We start from the raw sequence: 27,922 nt of genomic DNA on the forward strand, positions 1-27,922 counted from the left end.
TGCAGTTATTGCAGGACGTAATCTGTGGCCGGGGGAAAACATTGGCTCTGATAAATCATACTTAATGCATATATAGCCTATCTATCGACGTTCTACCCCACGCAAAAAGAGACATAGCAAACCTACGCGTTCGATGAACGGTATAATAGCGTGGTAATATTGACACCTCGTTTTTACTGCTTTTAACATTGGTATGGGATATGGTATTTTCCCGATCCCACGATATAATGTAGTTTTTGACATTGAAATCGTTATCGGTTCAAGGTTAAGCAAGCATCCTTTCATATTGATATCTATCTCGTTTCCAAATTATATTCGTATCCTTCAGCGTGATCATCCATTTCTGACACTCATAAGTGTAGGCGCATTGAAAGAGCGCAGGAGAGAGCACTGCGCTCCCGCACGGGGTAATAATATGTGGGCAGACTCGAGGGCTCTTTGCTGCCTGTTACCATATTGAGTCCGTCGGTGCATGTCCTGTTTCTCTGTCACCAGAAGCATATTACTGGAATACTGAAAGGTACTATCGCATATATAAATAGGCTTAGACATATCCTCAACGAAAAATGGACATTAAGGACCAAGGTGCCCAAATGGAGCCGCTGCTGCCAACGGTAAGAACATATTTCAGGTATCTACCATTGTCTCAACAGTAGGCAACGTACAGTAGGTTTGCCTTTGTGCTAAGGGAAATTCAAGCTGCAGTATCAAATTTCAGGATGGATGGCACGTAGCTTTCATTGATTCAGCGGGACATTATGTTAATTTAAATCTTGAGCGTTTTTGAGAAAATGTGGATATCATAAAGATCAGTGGGCATAATGACTGAAAAGAATAAAAGAAAACATAGTTTCAATTATATATATGTGAGCCATAGCCGTCGCATTAATGTCACATAAGATTAAAAAGCATGGGATTGCTTTGTAACCACTTACACAATTCCCCATTTTACACTAACACTCTGAGGTGATTTACCATCGACGAATACATGTAAATGTAATGTGTACAAATATCTGAGCTACCGTAAGCAAACACTTTTTTTCTGGGAAGCTACGTACCTTCTTTAATTGTTTGGAAGAAAGTACAAGAATATCATATTCCTATCCAATGACACGTAGTATTCTTAGCTGGCCAGGTTTGTAGTCGTCAAATGTTATTGACATATGAAGCATATTACCGCATTTGCCTATTCACATCATGACGCGTGGATTTAAAACGGCATGTGATTCCTTATGAAAACGTTCTATTTTTGTCTAATATGCTATAAAAATGGCGTCTCATGAATGGTCATGTTTGGTGAAAATATATACGTCAATTATTAATCAGTGCAAACGGGACGAATCTAGGGATAGCCGACAGATGAGCGCACCCATCCATAGATGGACCGTACCTGTTGTACTTCGTAGGCCTAACGTTTAAACGTTACTGATGAACCACGTAGTCACAGTACAAGACAAATTTGATTAAATGTATGCCTTTACACCTTTCTAGGCTGCTTTCCATGTGCGTGCACTCACACACATTAGGGATTTTAGTCTGCCTTTTCTACTTCATCCCAATGGTGTTCTATTGGATTGAGAACTGTGGATTGTGTAGGCCATTGGAGTATGTTCTTGTCATGTTCTTGGAACTAGTTTCACCTAGTTTTAGGTGATGCATGCTTTGTCACATGGTATCAATCAGAAAAAGGGTAGACTGTGGCCATAAAGGGATGTACGTGGCCAACAACAATGCTTAGGTATGCTGTAGAATTCAAATGATGCTCAGTTAGTATTGAGGAGGTTAATGTGTGCCAGGAAAACATTCTCCACACTATTACATCACCAGCAGCAGCCCGCACCATTGACACAAGGGAGGATGGATCCATAGAGTCATGCTTTTAACCCTACCCTTTTAACAGTACCATCGGCATAACACAGAAGAAATCAACATTCGTCAGACCAGGTGGCATTTCCAATCTTGTTATCCATTTTGGTGATCGCGTAATCATAGCCTCATCTTCCTGTTCTTAGCTGACAGGAGTGGAAACTGCCATGGGCTTCTGCTGCTGTAGCCCCTCCTCTTCCTGTTTCAATGTGCAGTGCATTCAGAGATGCTCATCTGCACACCACTGCTGTAAATTGCTGATATTTATGCATTTGTGGGCTTTCTGTTATCTTTTTCCTCTGACCTCTCTCATTAACACAGTGTTTTTGCTCACGGATCCACGCTGACTGGAGGTTTTTTCTTTATTGCACCTTCCTGGTAAACTCTAGTCCTTCGTACATTACACTCCCAGTTGGTTCTGCCTTAGAATCTTTTAAATGTCAAATAGCTGTATTTTTTATGGTAGATCTGACATGCATCTTAGTGAATATGCCAAATCGCATTAGATTAATGAGGAAATACTAAGTCGAAATGTGGCTGTATCAGCATGGGTTATCTGTGCCTTCTTCTTAAGGAAATGGAAAATAAGACCCCACAGCTGCTCCACATCCTTTCAGACTTTAGAAGTCCTGCTTCTCAGTCAAACACAATTAGGATGGATAGCCTTGGATAGCCTCTGTCTGACTGCCAGCGTGCTTACTGAGGTGTTGGTCTGAGCGATGGTGCAGAAGCAAGACTGTGATTAAAGGGCCAGGACTAGAGATGGCTGCCAGGCATAGTCAGCATAGCATTTTAAAAGCTATTCCAACTGCTAATTAAGAATCGACTATTTTTACTGACCTGTGAGTTGCAATAATATGCTTTTACTTCCAAATAAATTCCTCATCATTCAACTGCTTTACAGAACAGAAGAGAGTAGGTTTTCTAAATGCTTCCAAAAATAAGGTAATTCATCACTTCGTGGTGTTCTACTGTCATGTACCAGTGATTATGTACCAGTAGATGTGTCCTTTCTTTAACTTGATCGCCTCAAAATGGTTTCTGAAAGGCTCTATAGTGTGAAAAATCACCTGTGTGTTCGTTGTAAACAGTTGTTTTATGTGGTTATTATTAATCAACAAAGCCAATACAAGCTCCTCTTTCTCCACAGTTTATTACTGTGAAACTGTTGAAACACTGACCTGGCATAGAGTGTGTAATTCTTCTAGTCAATTGTTTTAGCAAAGTTTCAGGCATGAACGCAGGCATCGGAATCAATCAGACGGGCATGAATTCATGATTGGGAGGTCCAAACACTATAGCGGGGGTGAGATAACCACCACAACTGTACCCTTAGGCATATCAGTGAATTTAGGGCTTTAATGCATCACATGTGGACAAATGCCACTGAGACACACAAAGACATACATGACAAGAACATGGCTGCATTTATCTCACGTGCAGGTGCAATGAGAGTGTGGAATTATGAGAGTAAAACAGGTTAATGTTTTGGAACCAAACTAAAATTCACACCAAACCTTGTTCTGGGAGGTTACATGTTCTCCCCGCATCTGTGTGGGGTTCTGTGGTACTCCGGTTTCCTCCCACAGTCTAAAGACCTGCAGTAGGCTGTTTGGAGACTGTGATTCACCCGTTGGTATGGATGTGTGGGTGAATGGTGTGTGGGCCCTGTGATGGATTGGCAACCTGTACAGGATATATTAATGGCTCTCGCCCACTGCATGCTGGGATAGCCTTCCTGCGACCCTAAAATGGATGGATGTTCCATGTTCTTTTGATTTCACAGGGAATTACATGGAACAAGGAACCATTCTGTAGCTATGATAACTGAACAGTATGTTATTCTGCAGGTTATTGATAGCTTATATAAGTCTTAATTCAGCTTCAGCCGAGTTTGCCTACTTCAAGGTACAGTGAGTTAAATAAACTATTATGTAAATAAGCAGTGGTTTGTCTGCGTTTGACACTGATATGCCTTTTGTAGGTGCATACCCCTGATGGAGACAGAAGTGTGGTGAGTTTGAATACTCAGGTTCTATTTTTTGCATGCCTGTAAATGGGATTTTTACTGAAAGCATTGAGTAACTATTACCTGATTGTGTCATGTTGAGTCATGATGTTTTGCTATCTACCCTAACATACACTGTTTACTCAGCATTTCTTAATGCATTATCTGTACTCACTTTACAGTACTTATCTTACAGGTCTAAAGGGTGAGTGATGTCAGCTTTATTACAGGCATAACTTGAGCATAAGTAATATAAAATAATTTGGACCTTAAACAGATGGCTGATTAATGGGACCTTATAAAGCACCCAACAGGTCGTTTTTGTAAATTCATATTATTTTTAATGGAAACTGCATGACTGTGTATTATTATTTAAATCCATTTGACTGTTAATTAGGCTGGTATTAAGTATTTTTTCTTATTTTCTCCATCCACGCCTCATTGGGTTAATTAGTCTAGACCTTGTGCTATTTCACAGTACATCATGGATGTAAGTCTCCAAGGACTGCCTAGTGAAATTATTTCATTCATTTCATAAATGTAGAGGGGAAAACATATTAGCGCATTGAGAAAACACTATGTCAACAGGAAACGTGGCCACATGCCATTGTAATTGTCTTGCCCTCGTGATAAAATAGGCTCTTATCTCTTATTCTGTCCATTGTATGATGCTGGAATGGCTGGACCGGTGGTGCCCAATCATGTCATGTGTCATTTAGGGCTGAGTGCAGATTTTCATTCCGTCCAATGACTTTACCTGCTGATTTCACAAATTAGCTCCCTCCTCTCTGGTTGAAGGTGAAGGTGAAAAGGAGGTAATTAGTGAATCAGTGGGTGTAGTGATAGGTTGGAATGAAAACCTGCATACTCTTGATTGGGCACCTCTGCTAGACAGGCCAGGTGGCATTTTTCCCACTGGCCACAGTCCCTGTTGTTAGACATTGTGAATGGCCTACATTTAAAAACAACATGTCACCCTGCCCTGCTTCTCGTGTGATTCAGCTTAGTCATGGTTCCTGTTACAAGCCCTGAGCTCACAAGGAAATTAGCTGCTATGGATATTTGTAATTGGTTTGTTTGATACTTGAAAGGAGAATGGAATAATGTGCCATTTAACTTACATTTTGATTAATTAATATTCCGAATTTTGACACTGACTGGTATGGTAATGTCATTGGAACATTAGTTTTGGACATTAATGTTGCTCAGTACAGTGACTAGAAAGCTTAAACTGGGACTGTTAGTGACCAGAATATCAGACCAGCCTTCCAGTTGGAGTTAGTCCAGACTGAACAGAAGGTCCATACAATCCTTCTGAACAGTGTTCTTAAGATATCTTCTTCTTTGCGGCTTATAAAGTAAGTCGAGAATGGCCGGTGTGGTACTGATATTACTGGCACGCCATACTGTAGATGTGTATAATATTTTCTCTGTTTTTTGTGTTATTTCATGAATAAAATTCTGATAATGAAGCTCTGTCAGAACATTTTGTTCCCATTAGGCTTGGCCATGTCTGTAGACACACCATGGCACTCTCACTTGACCAATTTCTTGACAGTGCTTTCAAACACACACTGTTTTTATAAATAGTACTGGACCGTATGTGGCTATGTCAGGTCAGTGTGGGGGGGGGGGGTTGCTGTGAGTTCAAATGTTCCCCCAAATAGACTAAATGCTCAGAAAAGTGTACAAATATGTAACTTTACTTCTTATATCATGAAGGCAGATGGAATAATAATAACGATGATAACATTGTTTCTGAACATTAATAACAACTAAACACAATGTCATTATTTTCATGGCTGAAAATAGGGCTTTAGGTGGTGACTTTGCGTGACAGGAAGTACAGTTGGTCTGGCTTTACTATCACTGTTAGCTGGGTGCATTCTCCCTATATTTAGCTACATAAAGTGCAGGAAAAGATTATCTGCATTAGCTACCGCGTATTTGTTGGAATGACAATACTTCTGCTTGGTTTGCAAAAGAGGTAGCCAAACGTCAACAAAAATTCTATCCACCACAGAGAAATCTGTCTTCACTTTGGGGAATAGGGTAAAAAAGAATACATCTTACCCCTCCAGATGTGCAGGATAACATGTCTGATTTCCAAACAACTCCTTTAAACCACCTACAAAAGAAGCTTTGTAACTTACTGTATAGTTACTTTTTTTCCTGCTGTCAGCTACATTGTTGCAGAGCAGAAATTTGGAACTAGCTGCCCGAGGAAGCTGTACCAAACAGGGATTGGTGTGCTGCAGTGTCAATCATACATTTGCTCACAGATCCTACGTAGGTTAATTTAGAGTAGTGTATCTAAGGCTGCACGTAAACTTGTACCAATAATAGCACGGGCCATTAAAAAAATAATCCTGGGTGTTTCTTTTTGTTGCTTAGGCAGTAAGAAAAAAACATTTAGGTGGGCTGACTAAGGCATTTCAATGCAGTAAAAATGCTGCATTATGAATATTGATAATTAAGGCAGGTGATTGCATGTGTGCACTTCAGCACAGTTTGCCATGGTTCCATGGCGCCATAGCACAGCAGAGATCCATCATTTTAATAATGAGCTTGAAATATAATACAGTATACAACATTAATCCAATTTAGTATAAACACCTTTTTTATAATGCCATCCACGGTACATCTCTTTTCACATGTAAGTTAGTTTGAAATGACTTACTGTGGGACAACATTGGAACCCTGATGCAGTGTCTTGAAGCATAAAAGGCCTGATTACCCTCAATCCTAACAAATGAATTGTGTGCGTATTCTGTATATGTTGCTGCTGTGTTAAATATAATAAATAAGTTAATATTCATTGAATAAGGAAATCATGGCTCTTCCTGACATTACTCATAAAAATCCCTGCCACTGACTATAAGACTGAGGTACAAGCTGTACTCTGCCACTGACCACACGTTCTCACACTAAGCCTGGCAGGTGTACCATCCTGGTTGATTGTGTTGTATGTAGTGTAGAAGCATGTCGCCTGATTCCAAATATAGACTACACACTCATCCAATCAGAACACAGGAGGGTATAATAATATGTGGGTCAGAGGAGCTCCTGTGTAAACACACTTACAGGAAGAAAAGACAGAGAAGAAGATAGAAAGTGATTGCAGGTCTTATACATATATAATCATTTAAACATTAAATACAGTTTAAAATTTGACAACAGAGATGCCTGCAAAAAGGACAGGCAGCCTTTGTACTCCCTGCTATAGCTGTGAAGTGTGTGAAGGCTTACCTAAAAAAGATGAGAGAGGCAGCTGCTTCATAGCCTTTGGGAGGGTTTATCTGGTTCTGCTGGTACTGACTGGAGCAGATCCAATGCCTGGGCAGAGTCTCTGCAGTAGAGCAGTGTGCCCTGCTGTGTATACAAACAGGAAATGCAACTATTTGGTTTATATTGATTATGGATATTCAGCAGGATTCATTCATTGGAGTATAGTTCGTTAGATTGTCGAGGTTTACGTGAAGCAATACTGCTTAACATTAAAAAGCAGATGCAAAAATGTCTGTCCCACAAAGTGCGGATGAAACTGCATATACAAAACTGCAAGTAGCCTTGATACTAATTAAAAGTAGTTTCTTCTGAACTGTCACCATTAGAGGAGAAATAATGTATTTATGTATTATTTACTTACTTGCATGGTAGCATGCGGTTTATCAGTATGAAAACATGGTAATGTGATACACCGATCGGAGTGTGGCAAGCTGCTGGAGAAACGGAGAACGTTTCCTGTGTGCCTCGGGGGAGGTGCGGTGTAGTGCGGCGACGCCGGGCTGTTTCAGCTCTTTATTCTTAAAGCCACGCTCGGGGGAAGGACGCTAAGCGCTAGCCTGCCTCAGCGCCCCGGTCCTCAGTGGTGCTGATGTCACCGCTCTAATCTCGACCCCGATTGGAGGACGGACGGCCGCACCGTTGTCAAAAATATTAAGGTTGCCTGGATCAACAGACGCGGCGTGTTTGTGAGACCTCTGGCATGCTGACTGGGTTAGACTGCTCTGCAGTGTACCGGTCGCTTGCTAAGGCAAACCAGTGCATGGAGCTAAGCCTCTCCGCCTGCCTGCAACCCAACGGAGGACAGTGGAGGGAGCCAGGAGCCTGGGACTATGGACTCCTACATTCAGTTTAACGGCGAGGTACACAGCTTGTTCGGCTTTACAGGATTAAAATGCGTTTTTTATCATTAACTAATGCTGATTGGATGTTCTGCCAGACTTAGAAATAGCAGTTTTTTGAACACATTTTTTTGGTGGATTATTTATTTGGAAAACAGTCATTCTATTTGAAATATTAATGACCAGAGACAAATAATGTAATTTGTTTTCCTCAAAATGTGAGTTAGAGTGCAGGGTTATTCTTGTATTAAACAGGTCAGGATAAAAATATTCAAATTCAACATAGGAGATGTTACACCGTTAATCTCTATTCAGTTAATTTTTTATTACACTTTATTCATAGAATGGAATCGCATGCAGTGAATGGTTTTCTGTACATCAATGTTATTATTCCACTAAGGGTTTATATTTGTGGCTCAGTTACCAGTGGAGTGGCAGAATGCACAGGGCATTTATTCATAGCGTTCCCTTTTGAGGCTAATTCGTCTCATGAGAAATGAGAAATGTGTGCTGTAAATGTGTCTCATACATTCAGCTTTTGGACTGTTGGAAGTGAGTAATCCCAAGGCAGAGATTTTCCTGCAATGGGACCCATGCAGCCCTTCCACAGCATGTGACAGCAATGTGAATGCTGTTTTCACGACATTATTCTGTACTGTAAAGGTGTGTCTGTGCGGATGTACGTGTACATATATGTACGCGTGCTCGTGCGCGCACATGCGTGTGTGCTTATCGTGAATCCCGGGGATGCTGTTAATGCTGTTGCGGCCATTGCGGTGGGGACCATGGCCATCTGTTGCGATGAGACGCATGTTGCCTATGGCAGGTTCACCCGCTTACATAACTCCAGCTGCAGAGCAGACACTAATCCGCCCCAGTCTCTGGCTTTTAAACAGGTTTCCATCTCTGGCCCAATTCAGCCTATGCTGTCCTCCTGTGTGCGTTCTGTTTGGTCAGTGTTCACATTTATTATAACTTACTACTGCGGTAACTGTCACTGTTCTCCGCCATGCTGTTCCTAAGCCAGGGCTGGTCAACCCTGTTCTACTGTACCATGCTGTAGGCCAGTGGTAACCAACTCTGTTCCTGGAGATCTACTGCCCTGTAGGTTTTTACTCCAACCCTAACAAACACACCTCATTCAACAGGCTAGAGATCTTATTAAGCTGCTAGTGTTAGTATAGTCAGGTGTGCCAAATTCGGGTTGAAAGGAAAACCTACAGGATGGTAGATCTCCAGGAACAGGGATGGCTACCACTGCTGCCGGCTTTCACCCCAGCCCTAACAAACCATGCCTCATTGAACAGCTAGAGATCTCCTTGAGCTGCTAATTTGTTGATCAGGTCTGCCAAATGAGGGTTGAGGTGAAAGCCTACAGGATGGTAGATCTCCAGGAACAGGGATGGGCAGCCCTGCCCTGTACTATAGGCAGAGACCCTGGAGGCCTGAGGCCTGCAGAGTGCTAAAATTGGGCCAGCGCTCATTTGTCCTGGAAAGCAGCACCGTAGCCTACATGCTGCCTGTGGCTTTCGCTAAATGTTCCACCTGCATGTGCAGCACTTGATAAATGTGTGACCTTCTCATATTAAATACTGTATGATATTATGGAAATCTGTGACTCAGATCACTATCACGTGTATTGCATTTCAGGTCATCATTATTTACTTCTGCCCAACATACCAGACAGTACAGGGCCACAGGAGCAGACAAGCTTTATAATAATACTAGTAATAATAGTACTAGTAATAATAATAATAAATATAGCTGCAAGCAGCAATGAACGGGCCCAAGCCCCATGGGGGCAACCGCCTTGGTGGCATAGTTCTGCCAATGACATGTTTCACAACATGTACACACTTTGGAAATAATCACCTTCCTGGACAACGTATAGTGTGCACAGGAATTTCCCTTTGATCAATGAAGATGTTGGCGCTGCTATTGGAATGCATCAATGATATCAGCCTCACTTCCTGTTGCCAGATGGTGGCGCTATATTATTGATCCGTGTATGTTTTTTGAATTTGATTACACTCCAGAAATAAACATATTTGTACATTTTCAGCCACATCGGAAGATGTTCAGCGAAATTAAGGTCAATACCTGTTTCCAGATGATGCTGCTATAACATTGAGTCGTTTTTGGAATATGGATTTGATTACACTCCAACACTGAGCATCTGTGTAAAGTTGCAGTCACATCAGACATTGGAGAATTTAAGTATGACCACTTCCTGTTTGTCTGGCATGATGTGTTTTTTATGTGCCTGACCATAGCTATATCATCCCAGTAAATCAAAAATCTGTTTTGTCAGGACCATCCTAGCATCATGCTGACCACATTTACCGTGAATGTCATGAACCCATTGAAAAATAATGCTTAAGAATGCAATATAAGGCTCACTTCCTGTTGCCAGCGGGTGGCGCTTTGCCATTTAGCCTTTATTGGAAAATGGATGAGATTACACTCCAAAAATGAACGTGTGAAGTTTCAGCCACATCAGACAATGTAGAATGAAATAAAAATAACGTCTTGCTTGCACATTGTGATAACATGCTACAGTCCTGTATGGAGAGCAGAGATTAATTAATTTCCATAGTTTTTACACGGGGAGGCACAATTTATGCTTGAAAAGTCATTAGGCCATAAATATGCACTCAAAATGAAAACAATTGGCTTCAAGAAACTATTCAAATTCATTGTGGCTGCAGCGGGGATCGAACGGCTGAATTTGCGTGCCTTAATCCACCGCCCTAACCATTACGCTATACTGCCCGTTTATACACGGGTGCCATCTATTGGCCAAATGTCTCCTTTTATCTTGGTTTAATAATTTCTCTACGAAGTGTCGGATAATATTGCACGAAACGTCTAGTTAACCAGCATCATTCTTTTCCATTTCACTGGTAATTATGCTGCCTGAAACGCATTTGTTCAGCCAAATCTAAAAGAGATGCCAACTCAATACAGTATTTTCATATTAATTTACCATTCCTAGCGAAATTGTATGTTCTCTTAATTCGTGTTTAATGACAAGCCTAATAAACTAACATAGCTGGCGATTTAACTGAAAGTTTTCTATTCATGTAAACCAACGTAGCTGACCTGTTTTTTGACTCACACAGACAGTGGACTGGCTGGCTGCTGTTAGCCCGTGCGTGTCATCTCGCAACGACCTGCATGTGATACCTTTGTTGAACAAAACGGTCTCATGTTAACACAGCGTTCGAGCAGAGCCACCTCAGACGCTAAAGTTTCTTTTTGACTTCATGTGTTAATCTTTTAAAAATATGATACTCTCCTGCCAGTTAAAGGCTGTCTTTAAGTCTTTAAATGTCTTTAATATTTATTTTAGTTATTCAATTCATGTAATGAAAATAGATGCAAAGAAACGTCGGGCTGGGTGTTGTCAATACATTTTGTCACGTAGGCTGCAGCTGTAAATCATACATCGTTATGCCTACAGGCTCGCTAGAAAAAAACAAAAACCTATCGTTGAAAAATCACTTGAAGGAAGAAAAAAATGAAAGTACCACTTTCAGCCAATAAATTGAATCGCCGTATCAGAAATGGGGGGAAGTTACAGCGACACAGTTAGTCTGTGAGTAGAATAGATTGTGTAGACAACTTCACTGTTTCCACAAAGGAACCAAAATGTGCTTTTTAACAGGACTTGGTCAGTGTAATGATATAAATGCTAGCATTCGATTATGGTCAACGGTACCGAAAATGCCCGTTGCACCAGCCATCATAACAAATTATTCCGACGCGAATTACATTTAATTGGGTTACGGCATTCACTTCAATCGAATGAAGTCAAATAGAAACGGCTCGAATTCCTTAATAAGGCTTCTTGGTTTTCAAGCCAACTTTCCGAACAGCTGTTTTGTATTGAGTCCTTAAAATGCTACAATACGGTTTTTTTAAAATCCAAATAACATTGAACGTCAAAGCAATGTATGCATTATATGTGTTAATCTTTTAAATATATGATACTTTCCTGCCAGTAAAAGCCTGTCTTTTATTTTAGTTATTCAATCGAGTTAATTAAGATAGATGAGAAAAAACGTTGCTGTGGGCTGGGTGTTTTCAGTACATTTTGTCATGTAGGCTGCCGCTGTTACTCATACATCGTTATGGTTACTGGCTCGCAAAAAGAAACAAAACTTGTCGTTGAGAAATCACTTTATCCAAGAAAAAGAGAAACCATACCGAAAATTAGAAAGAATACTAACCTTTGCCACTAGATGGCAGTCGCGTATTAGAAATGGGAGAGTCAGTTGCGACTTGAGTTGAAGTTTTAAGACTGGAGATAATGAGTCTCCAGCGAAAATAGTAAACTATTATTGCTTAATGGATGTGATGACACTCCAACAATGAACATATGTGAAAAGATGTAGCCTCAAAATCAGGCAATGTAGAATTTAATACCTTTTTGAAATTATTTAATATATAATTTTCCTATTTGGGCAGCATTACAAGTTAATTTTAAGGCTGACCATAGCCATACCATTCCAAGATATTAAAAATCAGTTCATAGTTGTGTGTCAGGGCTATAATATCATGCTGACCACATTTTGTGTGAATGTGATGAACCCCCTAGGAAGAGTATTTCAAAGTTTGGTACGTGAAAAAACACTTAAAAACACACAAAATCCAAAATAGCTCACTTCCTTTTGGGAAAAGTTAAAAGATGCAAATGAGAAATGTGTGTGTCTTGAGGAGACCCTTATGCCAACCAGACGTGGTGCATTTACGTGAAAGTATATGTCCACAATATTAGAAAAAAGCCATAGGGGGCGCTGTGTAGCCACGCCCAGATGAATGTGGATATGGATGTGATTGCACTCCAAAAGTGAATATATTTGTAAAATATCAGCCCGATCAGATGATGTAGAACGGAATTAAGCCCACTTCCTGTTTTTGGGCGTAACGTGTGTATTATACGCCTCGCCATTGCCAAACCGTTTGAGATATCAAAAATCCTTTCGTCATTTAGGGTCAGGACTATTCTAAGATCATGATGACTACATTTGGTGTGAATGTGATGAATACCTTAGCAGGAACGCATACAAACATGATAAAAACCTCACGTCCGTTGCCAGATGGTGGCGCTATAACATTGATTTCTTCTTGGTATTTGGATGTGATTACACTCTAACAGTGAACATATTTGTAAAATATCAGCCAGATCAGACAATGTAGACCATGAATTTATGGCAACTTCCTTTTGGCGCGGCGTGACATGAAAATTGTACGCCTCGCCATGACCATACCGTTTGAGATATCAAAAATATCCTTTGGAATTAGTATCATGACTATCCTGAGACCACTTTGACCACATTTCGTGTGAATGCAATGAACCCCCTAGGAGGAGTACTTAAAAGTGTAGTACGTGTAAAATGCACAAAATTCAAAATGGCTGACTTCCTGTTTACATATTTGATTTGATGCGAATGAGAAATGTGTTTGTCCAGAGGAGCCCCACAGGCATACCAAATTAGGTGAAGGTCGCTCAAAGTGCCTGTCCACAATAGAAGACAAAGCATTAGGGGGCGCTGTGGAGTCCCTTGGCCACGCCCAGGTCTGAGCATCTGATACATCCTGAGAGCCAACACTTCTCATGTGTGTGCAAAATTCTGTGAGTTTCCATCCATGGCAAGCCCCTCAAAAATGCAAAATACATTAAAAAAAAAGAGAATAATAATTATAGGGGGCGCTGTCTAGCCACGCCCCAATTGATATGTATATATCTGATATTGTACTCCTACAGTGAACATATTTGTAAAATATCAGCCAGATCGGACGATGTCGAAAAAAAAGTCATTTTTTTGCACGCAATATGTGTACTGTACGACTCGCCATTTCCATACCGTTTGAGATATTAAAAATCCCTTCACAACTTAGCGTAAGGACTATCTTAAGATCATGCTGACCGCATTTGGTGTGAATGTGCTGAATGCCCTAGCAGGAATGCATACAAATATGTTAAAGACCTCACTTCCTGTTGCCAGATGGTGGCGCTATAACATTGACCTGTTCTTGGGATATGGATGTGATTACACTCCAACAATAAACAAATTTCTAAAATATCAGCCAGATCAGACAATGTAGACCATGAAATTATGGCCACTTCCTGTTGGCGCGGCGTGACATAAAAATTGTACTCCTCCCCATGACCGTCCCGTTTGAGCTATCAAAAATATCCTGGCAATTTAGCATCATGACTATCCTGAGACCATTCTGACCACAGTTGGTGTGAATGCGATGAACCCCCTAGGAGGAGTACTTAAAAGTGTAGTACGTGTAAAACTGAGAAAATCTAAAATGGCTGACTTCCTGTTTGGATATTTGATTAGATCCGAATGAGAAATGTGTTTGGACCGAGGAGCGCTATATGGCCACCAAATGAGTTGCAGGTAGCTCAAAGTGCCTGCCCACAATAGAAGACAATGCGATAGGGGGCGCTGTGGAGTCCCTCGGCCACGCCCAGGTCTGAGCATCTGAGAGCTCCTGACAGCAACCACTTCTGATGTGTGTGCAAAATGTCAAGACTTTTTACGCATGGCAAGGCCCTCAAAAAAGCCCATTTGCCTGAAGAAAAAGAATAATAATAATAATAATAATAATAATAATAATAATAATAATAATAATAATAATAATCCTTCCAATAACAATAGGGTCCTTCGCACCCTACGGTGCTTGGGCCCTAATAATAATAATAATAATAATAATAATAATAATAATAATAATAATAAATTGCAGTAATATTTATTTCAGTTCAGTGAGGAGGAATCATAGAACCCAGCTTCAATAACAGACTTTTCAAATATTTCAGAAGTGATGGAGAGACCCAGTACAAACGATAACTGTTTTAGTGGCCTGTTTGCACCCAAAAAATAAATGTGAGGGTATGCTAGGTTTGTATAATATTTCTGTATTTTCATTTTCACAGAATAATACTGCCAGGGCAAATATATATTTGCATCTTTGCCCTTTGTGAATCCTTACTTCACAGTGAAACAAAAAATCAAATAGACTGCAATCACTGGAAAAGAAAGATCGAGTCCAATGAATTGCACAGATGCACTTCACAGACCAAAGCGGTGAATTTAATTAAGCAGACTGTGCAGGTGCAGTGCTGGTGTCACTGACACAGGCTCTGCACACACACAGGAGCACACACAGGCTCTGCACACACACAGGAGCACACACAGGCTCTGCACAAACACAGGAGCGCACACAGGCTCTGCACACACACAGGAGCACACACAGGCTCTGCGCAAACACAGGAACGCACACAGGCTCTGCACACACACAGGAGCACACACAGGCTAATCACTCTCTAGCACAGGGCGGCACACGTAAGACATCTGAAATATACTGCACAAGCAGGTTGTGTTTGACAGTGATGGTATTAAAAGAAAGCTTTCAGCTAAATTAAATGGTCCATTTAGGTGTGATTGAAAAATGGAGCAACAATTTGACTGAGAAGAGTTGCTTTCAGTGAACTCAATTTATTGTGACGGTTACATTTATTTATTATATGTAACACTCCAGCAATATGCACAGAATAAGCACACTATTTACTTAGAGTAAGGCCACTACTCACTTCAAGACACTGCATCTTGCATCAAGATTCCAACTTTTTTATTATAATACAGTACATATACAGCTAGGTGCCCTCTATATTTTCTTGCAAAGGTGTGTGGTTTATTTTCAGTCATAATGAAAATGGACAGTTAAATGAGCTTAATATTTCATCTCAGTAAATTTGTTGATTTTATTAGTGAGGACAACACAATAATGACAGGACTTGCTTTCTTTGGACCTACATTAAAGTTTAAATAAATAGTGTTGTAGCTTCTTCAGTTGCAGGTGATGTCCTGTGCGGGGTGGCTGAGTGAGGAACACTGGGGTAATCCGGTTTGAAACAGGGTGGTACACCTGGGACACTCCTTCATTGAGCCTTTCCTGATAAATGGGGATGCCAGGAGCTAATCCAGTTTCTGTCCGTCTTCCATGGGGATTGGCGGCCATTTTGGTTGCTGGATATCAAGCAGGAACTAGGGCCCCTTCTGATGAGTGCCGTAATTAAGATGGGTCCGTGTTGGCCTCTGGCAGGGTGAAATGTGGGGCACACAGAGAATGGGGGCTTGTAGCAATTGGAGTATAAGATTATGCAGTTTCACAGCTCCATATGCTCCCCTTGCATTTTACTGCAACTGACAAATATGAGCCGTATCAGCAGTTTATCTTAGAGAGAATAGATAGGGAAGGCTTTCCTTTGGGAAGAACGATTCAAGAGAGTCTCTGCTTTCTGTACAAAGAGAGGTACACAGCAGGTCTTTCCATATTTTTTGTTCCCTGCAGCCAAATTCGATGCCATTCTTGTTATATTTTTGGAAGATAAGATTGGAGCTGCCTGACCCTGTGTGGGTTTAATGGATTATGCTTTATATCAGCCTCCCTGAGGTCAAGCAGAGCTTGCCCACTTTTTTTAAATGAAGGTAGTCTCCTTATTGAAGTATGCTGAGTGTATGCTCGAAAGCTAGCAACAATATTGTGGGCTTGCTCTGCTGAAATAAGAATATCTAAAATACTAGATTATATAGTTTTACCATATTCCAGCCCCTAATTTAAATGCCCATGTGTTCATTTGTTAATATGCTAGTCAGCCATCTAAGCTTCATTAAATATAATGTGCAGTGCGGTATACTGTGCTGGCTCATTCAGACACATAAAGCTGTAGATTGATTTTCTGGCCTGTTTTTCTTTCCCCTGGTGGGTCCCAGCTGGCAAAGCCTGGAGAATCTCACTGTGAGGGAGGGGGTTATGAGCAAGCAGGGCTTCAGTGGACTTCAGTTGATAAATGAGTGGGCAGTACTGTAGATGCATACATACACACATACATACAACAGTGCATATTATGTTGTATGGACAGTCTCCTTCACATTCCTGTGGTCGTAGGGGTGCGCATACTTTCCTTCTGTATTATACATACAGAAGGAAACAGCATACATGCATTTTGCATAGCTATATTAATTGGACCACAGAAAGCCACCATTATTTTCATTTTGTATGTGGGCGATGCTGCTTGGATGGGCAATATTAACCAGAATTGAATTATGCTCACAGAGGTCATGTGCAACATTCATAGTGATTTGTTGAAATTTCAGCAGGAATCTTTTTATTGTATTCTTTTCAGCAGGAATTAGGGTATACAAGATTAAGATTCACTGAGCTTAATAGTTGTATGTTTTGTGATAAAAAATATGCTTTTGAGATTTCATACAGAATTTCATACAATTCCACAAGCTTTTGGTCTGTTCTTTTTTTAGGATACATGTTACAACAATATTTTGAAAGCTACAGTAAGTGAAATTTATAATAAATGTGAATTTAAAATGTGTATTTCAATGACTGGCAATACAACAACAAACACAGAAGGATTTAAGTGACATTAGATATGCACCTTGTGTGCTGGATTTACTAGAAGGAGAATAAAAACCATGGTAGCAGGATAAAAAAGAAAAAAAAAGAAAAAAAGGGCAGTACACGCATACCTAGCACCCTTCAGGTCCAATGTGTTAGCATGTAGCTGCTCTGAGAAGCCTTCCCACAATCCTCTGCGGCGAGGCTCTCCTGTCTAAGGTGCCCTTGAGCAGGAATGGCGGATGTGGGCCCAGCGCATGCTCCTGCTAGTACTACTGTCCCACTTCTCACCTCCCTGGAGCTCTGGTCACGTGACCCACCCACACGCTGCCTCCTGTGGTCCTCAGTATGTAGATTAATGGGATTGCATCACAACAGGGCCGTACGCACGGTTTTATATACCGGGGCCTGAGTAACCGTCTGCCCATTTAAAGTAGCCAATCGGCCTGCTCCCAGAAGAAAATAATAAAAAAATGTCTTTATTAATAGAGACACCAGCAGATTGGCTTTAAAAAGGAAGACATAAAGCTGAACAGCTGCTTTGAAACTGCGCAGGCTCTTGGTGGCGAATAAAGAGTACATTTATTCATGCAATCTGCCCTTCTCTCGAATACCTGCAGTATGCAAGGTGGATTAAGGACTGTGCAGGGTTTCTGTATTAAGGAGTGTGTACTGTTTCTGGATTAAGAAGTGTGCATGGTTTCTGGATTAAAGAGTGTACAGGGTTTCTGGATTAAGGAGTGTGCATTGTTTCTGGATTAAGGAGTGTGCAGTGTTTCTGAATTAAGGAGTGTGCAGGGTTTCTGAATTAAGGAGTGTGCAGTGTTTCTGGATTAAGGAGTGTGCATTGTTTCTGGATTAAGGAGTGTGCATGGTTTCTGGATGAAGGAGTGTGCATTGTTTCTGGATTATGGAGCGTGCAGTGTTTCTGAATTAAGGAGTGTGCAGGGTTTCTGAATTAAGGAGTGTGCATTGTTTGTAGATTAAGGAGTGTGCATTGTTTCTGGATTATGGAGCATGCAGTGTTTCTGGATTAAGGAGTTTGCAGGGTTTCTGGATTAAGGAGTTTGCAGGGTTTCTGGATTAAGGAGTGTGGTTCACGCAGTTAATATGACTGTTTTGGGGCCTGAAGTTTTTGTAGCTGACAGTAATCTGAATAGGCAGAACTACAGTAGTCTTAGGCACCCTAGACCTTTTTATATATATGTTTATTTTTTGTGTGTGTTAGTATAAAATAACACATTTGAGATTTCCAAATATTTCTTTTCCAAAAGATTGACTTTTACAGAGACATTTTTGTATTGAATAAAAAAGTAACATATTACTGTAAGCAATTTACTACTTTTTACATAAAAACTTGATCAAGGCTGTCTGAGATCAGAAGCAAGGAGCCAACCAGAAGAAGAACTGCAGAAGAACTGTGGCAAGTTCTCCAACATCCTTGGAACAACCTCCCTGCTGATTGTCTTAGCCAATGCTGTCCTGCAGTTCTATATCTCAGAGAAGTGATGTAGTTTTAATGCCGAAGGGTGGTCACACAAAATATTGATTTGACTCAGTTTTGACTCAGATTTGACTCAGCCAAATTACTCAAATGTAATGTAAAATGTATAGTACATTTATTAAGAACCTTTCATTGTATTATTTTTGAAAGAATCTTATCTGTACAGGATGTTATACAGGTGCCTAAGACTTTTGCACAGTACTGTATATTATCAAGAAATATTCCAGTTACCAGTTCATTTAGAATATTATACTGTAAAAAGGTCATTTTTGCTTGTGTGATTTTCCATCTGTGCCCTGTAAGGGGGTACCTGCTATGTTTCAGCTGTATGATGACTACAGGGGCAACTGTTTAACTGGCTCTGTTTGGGATTCTCCATTCATGCCTGATCAGTCGCATGCTCACTTTAAAACTAGGCCAAAGTCACTATACTCTCATACAATGTACACAAACCCCACTCGGGATCTTCTGTGCATAAGAACACACACGCTTACAGTTTAGAGAAAATAACAGGTCATATTTCCAGTCTCAGCCATTCTGGGCAAACTTGTATGCTGTATTTTGAAGTGAACGTGAGCCCAATTATAGAGACTGCTCAGCTGGAGCATGTTTATTCAGAAAACGTAATCGTGGAGAAAATCTTCCGCACATAAATCTGCCTGTTCGTCCCGGCTCCAGTAATCGCCCTGGATTAATGGAGCCCACCGGAGCCCAGTCCATTAATCCATCCCCAGCATCCTCTGACATCAGGATCCATCCCCATCATCCTCTCTGGCCTGTCTCACATGGCCCTCCATGTGTTTGCCCCGGCTGCATCATGTGAGACTAATCTGTAATTCTGCACTCTGCTCACAACCAGAGCTGTGCCGTGTACCGTGGGCATATGCTCGTACCTGCATTAATTCTGCTCTCATCTCTTAAGGCCCGTCCACGGCAATAACTATAACCATAACTATAACAATAACGAGGTGAGCATCCACCCTGATGAACGATAACGTTCTGCAAATAGCCTCTCGGCCATGTCATCTGCCATTTTTAATGTGACGCCCTGTAAATTCGGATGTGTTATCTCTCAGTGTTTTATCAGCTGGAAAAAAATCGATCTGAAAGCGATCCCAACGATATCGTTCGTCACTGTTTTGTCACTATACTTGTGGTGTGGGGTGGTTGAGGTTTTTAAAACAACATATTTATAGTTATCATTATATTTATGATTCTTGGTATGGTTCGGCCTTCATGCTTAGGCATTCTGGTTGCTCTGGTAGTATTTTACACTGTACTGTTGATAGGTACACTGCTTTATGTCATTTGACCTTTCCATTTCTTCATAATTCAGTTTGACAATGCCCTGGTTCAGGCTGATGGCCAAAACCAGAAACTGATAGGTATTTGTACTCGACATAAATGTAAGAAATTAATCTTATTGGTTTGAGGTACTCTTTTGTGTTTTGGGGTCCTCTCTGTAGCAAAATAATCCCATAACAGTAATCACAACTGCATAATGTATGTCATTATTTACATGATATTACCTTGACTGCAATGTCATTGCAAATATAAGAATCATATTTTCAATGATATATGCAGTTTACACTGTATGCATGTATATACAGGCAGTATCCAGTGTAGCCTATGTATGATGAACTGTGTGAATTATTTAATTTAATAAATAAATTGGACTCTAGTGTTCTATGAAGTGAATTATTTCTGAATAAATGCTTAATCTCCAACTGAAATGTGTCTTAAGAGAGTTGTCCAAGGTCTTTACATGCCAGGAATGAATTAGTTCCTCCTATATGAAGCGGGGATTTATGAGTGAAACAATGACACCTCTGTATAGGGAATGTGTGCAGATAATTTATGATAATTTATCTGGGCGGCACGGATGGTGCAGTGGGTAGCACTGCTGTCTCACAGCAAAGAGGTCCTGGGTTCGAATCCCTGTCGGCCGGGGCCTCTCTGTGCGTGTCTGCATGTTCTCCCTGTGTTTGTGTGGGTTTCCTCCAGGTACTCCGGTTTCCTCCCACAGTCCAAAGTCATGCAGGTTAGGCTGATTGGAGAGTCTAAATTGCCCGTAGGTATGAATGTGTGAGTGAATGGTGTGTGTGCCCTGTAATGGACTGGCGACCTGTCCAGCGTGTATTCCTGCCTTTCGCCCAATGTATGCTGGGATAGGCTCCAGCCCCCCTGCGACCCTGTTCAGGATAAGCGGGTTCAGATAATGGATGGACAATGTCATCAGTGTTTCAGTAAAAGGGGGTCTTCAGCTTTCTGTCGACTATGTTATGCTAGTTGCCATGGGAACTGTCTAATGAAGTTAAGTGTTGTTCTTATTACAATAGCCTCTCACCTCCCAAAGATCAGCTTCCATTTAAAATAGATTAAAATGTGTGGTTGTCCGGTGAGACCGCACTGAATATGAATGCTTTCTATATGTCTGAATACTCAGAGGTTCAATTAGGGTCTAATACAGGTCCTTAACAAAGCCTAATAGCTCTAATAGATTTAGGTTTGCCATCACTTTGGTAAATGCATGTTTTGTTTAACAAAGCATAACTTAATTCGGTCTAGTCACAATGAGACAAGTCATCAAGCAAGGCACTAGCATTAAGTCCTGACAAGGTTAAATGAATATTTTTCAGAGGAACGATGAGGAGGCCGTGGTGGACAGGGGTGGAACCCGATCCATGTTGAAAACCAACTTTGAGAAGGAGGAGCTGGAAGGTAACTGTGGTTCTCAATTATTTTACCCTCAGTGCAAGGGATAGTGGGTAATGTAGTTTGCATGAGCTAACAAAAGCCACTGTGCTCAGTTTGTTGAAAAGCTGGCCTCTGTCCATGTTTTCCTCTGTCCCTAAAGGACAGAGTTAAAGGAAGCTTCAAAAGCACGTAGGAAAGAGGAATGAGAGCGTTTTCTCCTGGTCCCACAGTGGTGATGTCAGCAACACGGAGGCCTCCGGAAATGTTCTATTTTTGCATCTCACAGTCACCCAGCAGAGAGGCTCTTCAAGTAAGGGGGTGCTCCCTCCTGAAATAATAATCCTGAATTATTTCAACAGTGTTCAAAGGTTTTGCACTAATTTCTTTAATGCCTTTTATACACACAGTTGGTCCTGCAAGGTCAAAAGCCATCTGCTGTGTCTTCTTCTTCGAGTACAAAATGACCACCATATATCACGCATGTGCAATCGAGCACATACTTCAGGGTACTCAATTGGTCAGCTTTACTTAAATTCATGAAGTTGGCAATGAATCAAACAATTTTTGTAAATTTCAAGTAGAACCAGAAAAAACATGAATATAATATGAATGTAATATGTAATATGAACTGTACCAAGTGTAGATTCTCAGATTGCTATTGTTATTTCATCCTCATTTATAAAAGTTTCCAGTGGTTCCCTGGGGGTCACAGGGTTGGTGAACGCTGTGACCATCCCTGGGATAACGCGATTTGGAGAGCCCTGCTGCTGGCCCCTAGTGGCAGAGAGTGGCTGGGTTTCACCCCCAGGCAGGATATGGGCGACAGTATGCACTAAACTCGCTCTGTCAGGGCACTGCCTAAGCCTCATCCTGCCCAATGAGCAGACACATCTGTGAGCATTCCTTCTGATGCGTGCAGTACATCTCTGACCTCACAGTGAGATCTTCATCTCAGTCCAGCTGCATTGGTAGAGCCCAGTAAATCCAGCCAAACTGGGGATTTAGGTTGTAAGTTGTTGTGCTCAGGTAATAAGATGCACATCCGTTACTTTAACAACTTTTAAATACCTAAATTGCTTTCGGTAACTGTGAGCATTTAGCTTGCAACATAGGTAGAATCTGCATGCTAGTTTGCAAAATACAAGCTGCATTTATATAAACAAACTACAGTGATGCTATTGTTTTTCTCATTCACTTGTCAGTCTCTACTAATATTCTACTACAGTACATTTATACTGTAATAGCTTTGCCCTGGTAAAGTCAGTTAATGCTTTTCAGTACTTTGAGTGGATTGCCCCAGTTCTGTTCCATCCAGATGGTCAAAGGCACCCCATGCACCAGCAGATTAGAGAATCAAACCTGTGCACTGCCGTGGTGGTCACTCTGTTTAACATACATTTTGACAATATGTTATGCATGTCTGAGTAAACACTTCAAATGGAATGAGTAAACATTTTACAGAACTACCTGTAAATAATATCAATATTACAATTTTAATTATTGTCTGAGCTGCTGAAAAAACCCCAGCTCCGGCTACAGTAGGTTTTGAAACAGCTGGTAGCTGGTTGACCAGTTCAGACCAGCTCCCAGCTTGACATGTTTTGACCAGCTCAAGCTATGATTTGAACTCAGACTATCAGTACTGTCTGGTTGACCAACTCATAACCAGGTACACCAGCTTATCGACCGGGTCATATCTGGATTTTACAGCAGGGTTTTGATGATTTATTTTCATATTTTCCTGTGCTTGTTGCTCCCCAGGCCACAGGACACTCTACATAGGCGTGCACGTTCCTCTTGGAAGCAGAAGGACGCACAGAAGACACCGGCATCATGGACACAAGCACAAGAAGAGAGACCGAGAGCAGGACTCCGGAGTGGACGATGGCCGGGAATCTCCCACTTACAGTGAGAAACGCATGTCCATTCCCAGAGAGCTCCTGTGCCTCCAGAATGAGAGCACTTCCTCATGGAAATGAGCCAAGAAGCACAAGTCATTAAGTTTACGCTTTTTGATGCCGACTCAGATCACCGCATAAGTTTCGTTGATTCACGTTTCCTGTTTCTCTAGATTGCATGGCTTCCTTCATTGATCCTCAAGCTTGACCTGTGCAAATGTTAACATTAGGAGAAGAGTTCAGAGAACAATGAGGCTTCTGTGAAATATGGCCTAGATCACAAGTGAAAAACACTAAATGGTTTCCAAAACAGTGTTAAAAGAGTATAACATTTGGGAGTAAATCTTACAGTGTCATTAGAATTTCTGGTATAGCCTTTGTGAGTATATGGAATGCCATTCTTGGAGAGGTCTTTGTGGGAGTATGGAATGCAATTCTTGGAGAAGCATTGGCTTCTCTTGGTTAATTGATTTGTGTTCTTGTGAAGCCTTTGGAAGAGTGTGGAATGGCATTCTTGGTGAAGTCTTTGGGAGAGTATAGAATGGCATTCTTTGTGAAGTCTTTGTGGTAGTATGGAGTGCTCACATTTCTCCCAGATTTCTTCTTGGTGAAGTCTTTGGGAGAATATGGAATGGTGTTCTAGGTGAAGGCTTTGGTAGTGGTATGGAGGGCTGAGATTTCTCTGGCTGTGTGTGTTGCAGACACACCCTCACAGAGAGTGCAGTTTCTCCTGGGCACGGAGGATGATGATGAGCAGCACATCCCCCATGACCTCTTCACTGAGCTGGACGAGATCTGCCTGCGTGAGGGAGAGGACGCCGAGTGGAAGGAGACGGCCAGGTAGGGCCATCGCTGCTGATTCAACTGTTCCCTCTTTAGCCCTTCATTTATCAAATGTACAAATTCACCAATGGCTACTATTTGCTGTTAATTGCTGTTACAAGCCCAATAGGAATTCCCAATACAATCAGAAGGACAATTTAAGAATTAACAACAGGAATTACTAAGAGTGATTGGAAAGAAAAGGAATGACTATTGGCTGGTGTGTGTTTTTCTGTGAATAAATTGCTTGTCTGTTAACCAAGTAAACAACCACAATCAGAATGATAGAATTTCAATTGTGACTTATTTCTGTTTCATGCTTAAGAGCCACTGCTGACAGCATTATGGTTTACTTCTCCTTATTTCTGTTTTAATGGATGTAACACAAGTTTGTAGAAGTAATTAATGAACACACAGGACCTGTAGTTGCCAGAAATAAAAGAATGGTGATAGAAAGCTATGGCACTTCACGCCTACAAAATCACAGCTCGTGCTGAAATAAAGTGGAGCTGTTGAAATAACTTTTTTTAGATTGTCAAATTTTCTAAACTTGAGGGATGATGTGATGGCGATTAGCCTAGCTGCAGAGGCATTGTGCTGTTGGTTCAGAGATCAGTAGGAGATCGCAGGAGATCAGCAGGAGAGCAGTAGGAGATCTCAGGAGGTCAGGAGGTAATCAGCAGGAGATCTCAGGAGAAGCACGGCTCTTGGGGGCTTTCCGCACTGCTTTGTCTCTGGCCCTGGTGTGCTGGGGGGCTCTGACCTCCCCTCTGCTCTCCACACAGGTGGCTGAAGTTCGAGGAGGACGTGGAGGATGGAGGGGAGCGCTGGAGCAAGCCCTACGTGGCCACGCTGTTCCTGCACAGCCTGTTCGAGCTGCGCAGCTGCATCCTCAACGGCACCGTGCTGCTGGACATGAAGGCCAGCTCACTGGAGGATGTGGCAGGTAGGGCAGCGGTGCCCACAGCCTTATAGCAGGTAGGGCAGCGGTGCCCACAGCCTTATAGCAGGTAGGGCAGCGGTGCCCACAGCCTTATAGCAGGTAGGGAGCGGTGTCCACAGCCTTATAGCAGGTAGGGCAGCGCTGCCCACAGCCTTATGGGAGTCTTAGCTAGCCAAAAGACAGCTAGCTGGCTTATAGTGTGAACTAATTCCATTTTGTTCCTGTTGTACCAAATGTACGTTTTGAATCTCGTATTGATAATTCTGATAACCTATATTTGACAATGAACTCACTCTATCAGTCAGTTATCAACTTGTAATAATAGTAATAACTTGTGGCCTTGTGCATCTGTCCACATGTGGTCTGTGTCATATAATATAGTCTTTGACCTCTTTCGATATCTGTTGTTTGTACTTAGACATGGTTCTGGACCAGCAGGAAGGCTCTGCCCCGCTGGGGGAGGAGGTCCGTAAGAAGATCCGGGATGCCCTGCTCAAGCACCATCACCACCAGAACCACAAGAAGCTAGCCAATCGGATCCCCATCGTCCGCTCCTTTGCCGACATCGGCAAGAAACAGTCAGAGCCACACTCCATGGACAAGAATGGTGAGTCACCGTCTGATCGTCATTTGTTCACAGGAACAGTCCACAGAAGAGCGAAAACAACACCTGAAAGAATCTGAGGCATGAAACTATCAAAAAGGAAACAAACCCGTCTGTGTAATCCTGGGCATTGGCTTGGTTTTCAGCGCATTGTATAAATTGTTATGTTTTTCTAGGCGATACTGCTTTTCTTTCAATCCAGTACCTTTGTATGTGTAGCACAGTATCGTTTAGCTGTCATTCACAGCATTCAATAGGCAGTGACAGAGGACAGAACTTGTTGGGTTTCAGGGCTCAAAATCTACATGTGCCAAGATGCCAAATAGTTTTCTTGTGTTCTATAATTTCGTCAACCTTACATGACATTTCTGTGGTTGTTCCCTGTAAGATTTCATTTAATTTGGGCTTAGCATTTGTGTACATCAACTCCCCAAGTTTGGAAAGATTTACTTTCCAGGGAGCGCTATGTATCAGTTTATATGTATCTTCAAAATTATAACATTAATTTCCAAGTTACATAAATAACTAACAACATTTTCGGTCGGAGGAAATTAAACTGCAGTTGCAACACAATATTTACTGGTGATAGCAAACACAATCAAACAGCTGAAATAATATTGAGTTAATATAATAAATTATAGTTTTGTTGATATTAGGATCAATATTATAGCAGTATACATGCGTTTCACAGCTGAAATAATATTGAGTTAATATAACAAATGATAATTTTGTTGATATTAGGAGCAATATTATAGCAGATACATGTGTACTGGGACTCACTGTAAGCACCTCCCAAGTCCCGACTCATAAACCATAGGATTATGCTATGTTACTGTGATGCTTCCCTGCCTCCCCTGGCTGATTGATTCTCTCTGACAGGATTCTGGAGTCCTCTGTGTTTCTTTCTGCCTAAAGAAATAAAACCAAAGAGTTTACAGTGTTAACTGCACTGGCTGGTTATGCTTTGAGCATAATGTCATGTTTTCTCCTTGAATTGAACAAAGCATTTTTCTAAAGGAGTGTTACACCTCCTTTTCACTTTTATTGCTGTTCTCAAAAAGGTTCATTTCATGGTCTGGAATAGGAGACATTTGGGATGGTAGTAAAAGATAATAATAAAATATTGTATCCAAAGGAGCAAGTGCTGTGAAGGCGATAATTCAGTTAAACACTTACAAAAAGTATATTTCCATAAAAATATTTATTTTGGGCATTGGAAGGAAAAATATTTGCCTGATAGAACTGTGGTATTTTACTTCACAGCATGTATTTATGTGTGTACGTGTGCGTGTGTGTATATGTGTGTGTGTATATGTGCGTGCACTCACAGGTGTGTGCATTTGAGCGTGTAGATGTGCATGTCTCTACGTGCTTGGGAAGCACGTGCACGTGTGAGCCTGTATGCCAGTGTGTTCATGCGTGTGTGATTGTGCGTGCATGTCTCTGCCCTTTATTCCCGTACAGTACACTCTCTTCCTGTGGAAGATGCATACTGCCATACCTATCATAGCCGATTCGCTGTTTCTGCATTAACCAGTGTTTCAGAGTCCCCTGCATTATCCATTTTAACCTCCTTTTCAGTATGTCGTTCTCTGTCCTTTCTCTCTCCTCTCCTGTGTGTGTATATCTGTGTGTGTGTGTGTGTGTGTGCATGCTTTTCTGTGTGTGTGTGTCTGGCAGGTGGCATCTGTGTGCTCTGCTCTAATGTGGGCCCCATGGGGCCCGATTAGGACTGCTGGATGTTGGAGTGACAGGCAGGTTGAGTCCGGCACAAAATGGCTGCCCTGTGCCCTGCTTTACACCTCCATCTCCTCTCCATTCCTCAGCTCATCCACCATCCTCCCGCCAAACCACAGCACAGACCCCCGACAAACTTTACCCCCCTCTCCATGCTGTATCCAGCTCCCCCGCCCCCTCCCTCGGACAGGGAAGAGGACCTTAATCCTGGGCAGATTTTCTCTCCCATCACTTCCCAAACCACACCCTATGAAGGTGGTATTCCTCATTCTGAGCTTGTTTCT

The 27,922-nt window shown here is 41.5% G+C and overlaps 1 protein-coding gene across 3 annotated transcripts in view; it reads left to right on the forward strand.

The window, feature by feature from the left end:
• Positions 1-505: 505 nt before the first annotated feature.
• LOC133117040 (sodium-driven chloride bicarbonate exchanger-like) overlaps positions 506-27,922 on the forward strand; it is a 49,999-nt gene continuing 22,582 nt past the window's right edge. For 2 of the 3 annotated variants that reach the window (XM_061227117.1, XM_061227118.1), the window contains exons 1-7: positions 506-614; positions 3,851-3,880; positions 21,577-21,658; positions 23,396-23,542; positions 24,234-24,372; positions 25,140-25,300; positions 25,716-25,904. In XM_061227117.1, the coding sequence (XP_061083101.1) occupies positions 567-614; positions 3,851-3,880; positions 21,577-21,658; positions 23,396-23,542; positions 24,234-24,372; positions 25,140-25,300; positions 25,716-25,904 (796 nt within the window). In that variant the 5' untranslated portion in view covers positions 506-566. Of the gene's footprint in view, positions 615-3,850; positions 3,881-21,561; positions 21,659-23,395; positions 23,543-24,233; positions 24,373-25,139; positions 25,301-25,715; positions 25,905-27,922 lie in introns of those variants that run through there. The other variant, XM_061227119.1, reaches the window with a different exon arrangement.

The sequence above is a fragment of the Conger conger genome, chromosome 17 (assembly GCF_963514075.1).
Source record: "Conger conger chromosome 17, fConCon1.1, whole genome shotgun sequence".
NCBI lineage: Eukaryota > Metazoa > Chordata > Actinopteri > Anguilliformes > Congridae > Conger > Conger conger.